General features: G+C 43.3%; 1 protein-coding gene across 1 annotated transcript in view; it reads right to left on the reverse strand.

Annotated features, from left to right (window-relative positions):
* The window catches only part of AGBL1 (AGBL carboxypeptidase 1), a 542019-nt gene that overhangs the window by 285361 nt on the left and 247240 nt on the right, over positions 1-9418 (reverse strand). Inside the window, exon 18 of the mRNA XM_027769246.1 lies at positions 2259-2439. Within this exon, the coding sequence (XP_027625047.1) occupies positions 2259-2439 (181 nt within the window). The remainder of the gene's footprint in view (positions 1-2258; positions 2440-9418) is intronic.

Raw genomic sequence — 9418 nt, forward strand, 5'->3', positions numbered from 1 at the left:
GAGCGGTTCTCCAGACTTAAAGCAGAAACCAACTCAGGAGAGGCACTGCTTTAGGGCTGAGCCCAGCCTGAGATCTTAAAAGATCTTAAAAACGGGTTCAATGGCTGCTTCTTAGTAGAGAATGTGGTCTCCCAGCCGCCCCCTTCAGCACTGGTTGGTGCTTAAAGGGCAACCAGTCCAGAGAGAAAGAGAAAGGACCTTGTTCTTGTCCCTGCATTTTTGACTTCAATTTCCACCAAAATAAAATAGAATCTGAGAACTTCATTCTCCTCTAGTCTCCTCTCAGGACTTCAGGCATGCACAAACATGTGCCCCACATAACTTTCAAGCCACTGGGTCCAAGGCTTGAACTGTGGTCAGCCATGTGGGAGTCCAGCGCCTTAACTACCATGCCACCTCCTGGACCTTGGGAATGTCTATACTGAGAAGGTTTGACCTGTTAGCAATAAATTGTTGCCTTATCTTTCCTTCTTTTATTTATATTTTTTTTATTTTTGTATTCATTAAAATGTTATTTTGGGACCAACAGTTAGCGTAATGGCTATGTCACTGGACTCCCTTGTAGTTGACTTCAGTTCAAGTCCTGGACCTGGTGGCTTAAACTCATGCCAGGTGCATGTGTGTGCGTGCCCAAGATCCCCACAGGAGAATGGAGGTGAAGGGATTGCGGCGTGACCATCCCCCCTGGGGGGTGATTTCTTGCTTTCTGTCTCTATGTCTCTGTCTGCCTGGCGAGCACATGCGCCCTATAGCAAAAACATCTCAAAAAAAAAGAAAAAAAATGTTATTTTTATGGCCTGTAGCTTTGATTCGCTTGGATTTAGCACAGCTTAACATTATTTAGAATTCATGCTGTTCCTCCTTTTATAGTTATCTATATATTTCTAACCTTTTAAAACGTATCTATCTTCATTTCATTCCTATCCTTTCAAGCTAGTCTACTCTCAGCTGTTTAGCATTTAATGTCTTTCTTAAATGAATTACTATGTTGTCTTTCTTAAATAATTCTTATATAAGTCATTTTCATTTTATGTCTTTGAAGTTTTGCCTTTAATATTTCCTTATCATTTTATCTCTTCTGTTTCACCTTTTAAATATTACTCTACCTTCTCAGTTTCCTAAACTCGTGCATCTGTTTTAATAATGCTATGTTAAAATGTAAATACATTGTTCATTTGTGGCTTTTGAAATTATTTTTCTTTCTGTATTTCCTATTTATCTTGTATTCTATTTTTGCTCTAAGGCACATGTGCTCACCAGAGAGACAGAAAGCGAGAAATCACCCCCAAGGAGGGACAGCCACGCCACAAACCCTTCTCCTCCATTCTTCTCTCAGGATTTTGGGCACAAACACACACACGGCCAGTGTGAGTTCAAAGCCTCCAGGTCCAAGACTCTGAACTGCAGTCACCCATGTGGTAATCTAGCAATGTAACCATTATGCCATCTGCTGGTATTCTCCCCCCCCTTTTTTTTTTTTTGTACAAAAGATATAATATCCATACCCACAGTAAAAAGAATCATCTGTTAACATAGGAAAGGGATTTACTTTCTCTCCACAATTTTGAGACAGGTATCTGTGAACGTTAATCCTGCCACCCGCACACACTGCCCAAGTGGATTTGAGAGACTTACCTGATGCCCAGGCCTCAGTTCACAGGCTCTGAGGTTGCTGAGCGTTTCCAAGAGACCGCAATAGACATGGGAACCACCTTTCCCACTGTCCATTCCATAGGCATGTCGGTTGGAAAAGGAGAACGATCCCAACCTTTTTTCAGTCAATACTCCACTTAGCTGGGGTGATACCCTTATAATAACTATATTGTGAATCCAGGATAATACAACTGAGAATAATGATTTCTCACTAGTAGATATTAAGAAGTCAATAAAAGCACAAGTCTTAACTGCAAAAACATCACAACTGAAGCTCTGGTTCCGTACTAACACACCATGAGACTTGGGTAAGTCATTTGATTACACTGGATCCTAGTCCCTCCTTTTTAAAAAGACAGTGTAGGTCTGGATTATTTCCCCTGGCATTAACTGCTTATAATCTATTCCTTTCTGTTCAAAGAAACAGTGATCCTGGCGTCAGTGGATAAAGAGGGTATGTCCTTATTTGTGCCAGATAACAGGAAGAGAGAATTTGTTCCTGCTGGAGTATCAAGGCCTCTCCAATCACACTCAATAGGTAAAACGACAGTGTGTTACCATGGGAACATGGATGCAGGCTAGGTCGGGCCAGAAGCCTGACATACTTGCCGTTGATGACACCATCTGGGTTGAGCATGGGGATGATCTTGAAAATGAAGTTTTCCCTCAAGAGTCTTGCCACAGGGTCCCCGCTGACCAGGAACTCCAAGGTCCCCTTCATTACCCAACTGGCATTGCTCTCTCCTGGGTGAACCCGGGCAGTGATCACCTGATATGGACGACTTCCTGCAGAAAAAGAGACCAAAACGAACCTAAATATGCTTTCAATTTCTGTTAAGCTAGGCTCCAGGTTAACAGAATTATACCTGACCCGCATAAAGTCCTAAAAAAGATGATTATTCCTAATGCATAGCTGATCGACATTTACCTATTTTCCATCTACTTCCATGGTCCATGAGACTCGAGACAGAAGGAAGCTGGGGTCAGCAGATGGCATGTGCTAGACTCTCACGTTCGGGGCTCCCACACATCCTGACTGTGATTTCAGTCCTGGACCCAGTGGCTTAAAATTCATGCCAGGTGCGTGTGCGTGTGTGCCCAAAATCCCGGGAGGAGCATGGAGGAGAAAGGATTGCAGCATGGCTATTCCCCTGGGAGGTGACTTCTCACTTTCTCTCTCACTGTCTCTTTCTCTCTGTCTCTCTCTGGAGAGCTGTGTGCCCTATGGTAAAAACCTGAAAATAAAAATAATTTTGAACAGACAGTAGAAAGTTAAGCTCAAGGCTATTATCAGAAGCCTACTCAGCGATATGAAAAGAAGTCAAAAGCATATTTGGTCAGGATCATCCAAGAAACAATGGGCGACTCCCCAGACACCCTTGCCATGAGGCTAGATGTCACAGATCTGAGACTGAATCTTATCTTTTTTTTTTTTCTTTTTTGGAGAGGTTTTCGCTATAGGGCACATGTGCTCGCCAGAAAGACAGAGAGAGACAGAGAGATAGAAAGCAAGAAAACACCCCCCAGGGGGGATGGTCACACTGCAATCCCTTCTCCTCCATTCTCCTCTTGGGATCTTGGGCGCGCACACACACACACACACCTGGCATGAGTTTAACCCACCGGGTCCGGGACTCGAACCACGGTCAACTACATGGGAGTCTAGCGACATAGCCATTATGCTAACTGCTGGTCCATTACCTTTATCATTTGCCAGCTGTGAGGTTTTAAGCAAATAGTTTAATTTCTCTGAGGATATTTCTTCACCTGCAAAATAGGGACAGTAATACTGACCTCCTGTGGTTATTATTTTTTTTAATTTAAATATAAAGGACTCAATCTATCACCCACCATTAAGTGCCTATTGTTCCTCTCCTTCCTCTAAAGTCTCTAGCAGAATGGTCCCTCTCATTCCAAGCAAAAACAGGACACAATGTCATAAATATCCAAGTGGAATATTGGGAATTCTATGGTTCTATGACACTGAACCCAATCCTAGAAAGAGTGAAGGACCAGCAGATGCTGTAATGGTTACATCACTGGACTCCCAAATAGTAGACTATGGTTCGAGTCCTGGACCCAGTAGCTTAAAGCTCATGCTGGGTGTGTGTGTGTGCGTGCATGTGTGCCCAAAATCCTGAGAGGAAAATGGAAGAGAAGGGATTGCAGTACAGCCATCCTCCTGGGAGATGATTTCTTGTTTTCTGTCTCCCTCTGCTTCTCCAGCAAGCACACACACCCAATAGCAAAAATCTCTTTTAAAATTTTTTGAAAGAATTATTTTATTTACCTTAATTAATTAATTTTAATTTGTCTAGAGAGGGACAGAGAGAGAGAGTGAGAAAGTAAGCTGCCAGATCTGGGACTAGAGCCATCGTCAGCCATGTGGGAGTCCAGTGACTTTAATTTTTTTTTTTCTTTTTTGGAGAGGTTTTCGCTATAGGGCACATGTGCTCGCCAGAAAGACAGAGAGAGACAGAGAGATAGAAAGCAAGAAAACACCCCCCAGGGGGGATGGTCACACTGCAATCCCTTCTCCTCCATTCTCCTCTTGGGATCTTGGGCGCGCACACACACACACACACCTGGCATGAGTTTAACCCACCGGGTCCGGGACTCGAACCACGGTCAACTACATGGGAGTCTAGCGACATAGCCATTATGCTAACTGCTGGTCCATTACCTTTATCATTTGCCAGCTGTGAGGTTTTAAGCAAATAGTTTAATTTCTCTGAGGATATTTCTTCACCTGCAAAATAGGGACAGTAATACTGACCTCCTGTGGTTATTATTTTTTTTAATTTAAATATAAAGGACTCAATCTATCACCCACCATTAAGTGCCTATTGTTCCTCTCCTTCCTCTAAAGTCTCTAGCAGAATGGTCCCTCTCATTCCAAGCAAAAACAGGACACAATGTCATAAATATCCAAGTGGAATATTGGGAATTCTATGGTTCTATGACACTGAACCCAATCCTAGAAAGAGTGAAGGACCAGCAGATGCTGTAATGGTTACATCACTGGACTCCCAAATAGTAGACTATGGTTCGAGTCCTGGACCCAGTAGCTTAAAGCTCATGCTGGGTGTGTGTGTGTGCGTGCATGTGTGCCCAAAATCCTGAGAGGAAAATGGAAGAGAAGGGATTGCAGTACAGCCATCCTCCTGGGAGATGATTTCTTGTTTTCTGTCTCCCTCTGCTTCTCCAGCAAGCACACACACCCAATAGCAAAAATCTCTTTTAAAATTTTTTGAAAGAATTATTTTATTTACCTTAATTAATTAATTTTAATTTGTCTAGAGAGGGACAGAGAGAGAGAGTGAGAAAGTAAGCTGCCAGATCTGGGACTAGAGCCATCGTCAGCCATGTGGGAGTCCAGTGACTTTAATCACCACACCACCTGCTGGCCCCACAAAAATTCTTTAAAAATAAAAGAGAGAGAGTAAGAGTGCACGTACGAGAGAGAGAAGAATGAAATACCTGGAAGCTCAATACTAGGGCCACAATACTTACCTCACTTTGCAAAGAAAACCCCAAAACAGTTCCTGCCTAAGCATGGGGAGTATATTAACCTAAACAGACCTGACCAAGAATACATTTATCATCTCCGTCTCTGCGTGGCTAACAGAAATCGCTAAGCCTGAATGCTTTTACAAAAATGACCTAAGTTTAGATCACCCTGAAACCTACTGGATAAGGGAATCAGGGCACGAAGAATCACAGTTTGAAGTCCAACACCAGAGGCTTGAAAACCACACTGGGCACATGTGTGTGTGCGTCCCAAATCCTAACAGGTTGGAAAAATAGAAAAGGGATTACAACATGATCCACCCTACACTCCATCCCTCTATCTTGGGTGAGCATGTATACACCTTCTGGCAATTAAATATCAAACAGAAGAAGGGCCAGCAGGTGGTGTAGTGGTCAAGGTGAAGGACTCCACTTGGTGATCATGGTTCGAGCCCCAGACTCGGTGGTTAGAAACTCATGCCCATTCTGTGTGTGTGTGTGTGTGTGTGTGTGTGCCCAAAATCCCAAGAAGAGAAGAAGGAACTATAGCATGGCTATCCCCTCTAGGGGGTGATTTTTCACTTTTCTCTCTGTCCCTCTGATGAGCGCATGTGCCCTACAGTAAAAAGAAGATACATTTATTTATAAACTCATGATTCTATTAGCTGGGAAGTCCAAGTTCCTAGCCCCGCAGTGTGGTCACTGGAGGCATGGAAGTAGACAGGTCATACACAGAGGTGTTCTGACTCATCTCTGTCTCATAATCACATTTTATTTTTTAGAGGTTTTTGCATTGGGGTGCATGTACCCACTGGAGAGAGACAAAGAAGGGAATGAGGGAAATCACTCTCTGGGGGGATGGCCATGCTGCAATCCCTTCTCTATTTTCTTCCCTAGATCTTGGGCACACAGGCACACACACCCGGCATGAGTTTCAAGCCACTAGGTCTGGGACTCGAGCCATAGTCAGTCATGTGGGAGTCCAGATGTAAGCACTAAGCCATCTGCTGGCCCCTCATAACTGCTTTCAAGAGAACTTTCTTGGGTTTTGGGCATGCTCACATACAGTGTATTTTTCATGGCCCCAGAATCTGGACTGTGCAGTCAGCTATGTGGGATTCTACTGAGAACCAACCCGGTCTCACAGAGTTAGAACTCACTGGGTCTTGCAAGACATTATTAATCTATTTGTGGGACTGATACCTCCATGATGCAATCACGACAAAGCTACCACTGCTTACCTGGGACACCGTGAAAGAATTAAGTGTTCCCTGAGTACCTTCACAGTACAGTCAACACCATCCCATCCCAGCACGAGACCTCTGGGGGCCATATTCAAACCCTAGTAGCGGTGGTGAGGAAAAGTGAGGCTTGTCTTCCTTCTTTGGCTGGCAGGAGACATCTGGAGCTTTGCAGTACTTAGGCATACACTGAGGTCATTCTAGGTTCAGGTGAAAAGTGTGTTTTGATTGCTCAGTGGTATCTGTTCCTCCCCACACTTCTGAGAAGAGTGGCGAGGACGTGGCATCAGCCCAGGAGCGCACAATGTCTACCATAACCCTTTCTGGGATTGCGTGTGTGTTTTCTGACTGTTTCATCCTCTTATATCCTCACTTGATTTCTTATGGCTTCTAAACTCAATCTGATGACAAATATTAAGGATTTGCCAAGAAAAAATCCCCCTGTGGTTAAACACTCTAGGAGCTAATCAACTAGTAATTTCTTTACATATGATTTAGATTTCTAGGACTAATGAATTAAAGATTCTGGGGCCGAGAAGTGGTGTGGTGGTTAAAGGCAGTGGACTCCCACATGGCCAACCACGGTTCGAGTCCTGGACCTGGTGGCTTGTGCTCTCTCTCTCTCTCTCTCTCTCTCTCTGGTTAAAATAGAAAAATAATGATAACAAATAAATAATTCTTTAAAAAAAAAAAAAAGATGTCTTTTCTTGGAACTGGCAGGTGGTATAGCAGTTAAGACATTGGGTCCCACATGGTCAACTCTGCAGTTTGATCCCAGACTTGGCAGCCTGAAAATCGCATGTGTATGTGTGCCCAAAATCCTGAGAGGAGACTGGGGAAGGGATTGAGGCCTGGCCATCTCCCTGGAGAGTAATTTCTCACTTTCCGTCTCTCTTTGTGTCTCTCTCTGGCGAGCACATGAGCCCTATGGCAAAAACGAAAAGAAAAACATCTTTAAAAAAATTATCTCCTCCTAAACAGTAGTCTTTTTAAGAACACAAAGTATTAGGACCAGAAGATTGCATAATGGTTATGTCACTGGACTCCCACACGGTCAATTAAGGTTTGAGTCCTGCACCTGGAGACTAGAAACTCATAAAGGACACACGTGCATTCTCCTCTCAAGATCCTGAGAGGAGAATGAAGGAGAAGGGATTGTGGTATGGCCATCCTCCCTGGAGGGTGATTTCTTACTTTCTGTCTTTCTCTCTCCAACAAGTGTACGTGCCTTATAGCAAAAAGCTCTCTCTCAAAAAAACAAACAAACAAAAAATGAACACTCAAACTGTGTACAAAAATAGACAAAAGACAAAACTGAATAACTCAATAAACAGAAACAAAGCAGATAATAAAACATATAAAGAAATAGGGACCAGCAGGTGGCATGGTGGTTGAGGTGCTGGACTCCCACATGGCCCATCACATTTCGAGGCCTGGACCTGGCAGCTTGCTTTCTACTCTCTCTCTTTCTCTGTCTGCCTCTCTCTGGTGAACGCATGTGTATTATAGAGCACAAAATAATAAGAAGAAATAAAATAAAATACAAATTTAGAAACATATAAACTTCTATATTACTGAATTATATAAAAATACAAATCACTATTCTATTTCTTCCATTTCTGCTGCCATCCATTAATCCATTAAGGGTCTAGGTTTAAGGGTTTAAGTGGCACAGATCAATGAATGTGTACTGACTATGGGACAGTGCATTGCTTCAGGTCCCAAATAGATCATCTATCCTTTGGAGATAACATTCGCTTCTGTTCTTCCTTAAGCAGGTGTCTCGAGCATATTCTACAAACTGCAAGAGGCACTGGGTAGAAAGCTGAATAAATTATAGCTCTTGTTCTCTAAGAGGCCATAGCATTTGTCAACAGTGACAAATACGCAAGCAAATAATGACAAGTAAGCTAATAGAGGGAGATACAAAGCAATAAAGTAGCTCTGAGAGAGTGAAGGACATTTCCAGTGATGTGAGGGTATTCAGACTGGAATTTTTCTCTGAGTAAGTATCATCTTACCAGAAGGAGAAGATAAAAAGTTCTTTTTTTTTTTTTTTTTTTTGAGAGGTTTCTGCTATAGGGCATGTGTGCTCGCCAGAAAGACAGAGTAAGAGAGATAGAAAGCAAAAAATCAGCCCCCACCCCCAGGGGGATGGCCACGACATAATCCCTTCTCCTCCATTCTCCTCTTGGGATCTTGGGCATGCACGCACACGCGCCCAGAGTGAGTTTAAGCCACCAAGTCCGGGACTTGAACTGTGGTCAGCTACATAGCCATTACTGTAACTGCTGGTCCCAAGATAAAAAGTTCTAAGCACAGAAAAAGACACGTGTAAAATGCACAGAGGGTTTGGCCAGCAGATGGCGTAGTGGTTATGTCACTGGACTCCCACATGGCTGACGTAGTTCAAGTCCTGGACCTGGCTTGAAACTCACACTGGGCATATATGTGTGCATGCCCAAGATCCCAAAAGGAAAATGGAGGAGAAGGGACTGCGGTGTGGCCATCCCCCCTAGTCCCCCACCTCACCCTCCTGGGGGGGGGATAATTCCTCACTTTCCCTTGCACTGTGTCTATCTCTCTGGTTGGCAAATACAAGTGCCCTAAGGCAAAAACCTCTAAAAAAATAAATAAATAAAAACGAAAATAAAGAAGGGTGAAAGGCGATGTATTCAAAAAGGACAAAAAGTTAGATGTGGCTGAAGCAAAGGGTTAGAGATGGTGGAACATGGACTTAGAGAGACTGGCCAATGTCAGACTGGTAAGATGCCTCCTGACATATTCTCTTTAAAAATTTGGAGTTTACCGTGTAGGTCAGACATTCTTAGCCATATCGTCTGTATCTCAGTGGTTTCCTGTGATCAGATACCCATCACAGCGTGAATGTTTGCATATGGTATTATGCAAACCCAGGGCATGAATGCTGGCTGCCTGCCCACCAGTCTCTCTCTCTCTTTTTTTCTTTTTTTTTTTTTTTTTTATTTTGGGGGGGTTTTTTCTAAAGGGGGTGA

This window comes from Tupaia chinensis, unplaced genomic scaffold, assembly GCF_000334495.1.
Source record: "Tupaia chinensis unplaced genomic scaffold, TupChi_1.0 Scaffold000078_1, whole genome shotgun sequence".
Lineage (NCBI taxonomy): Eukaryota > Metazoa > Chordata > Mammalia > Scandentia > Tupaiidae > Tupaia > Tupaia belangeri.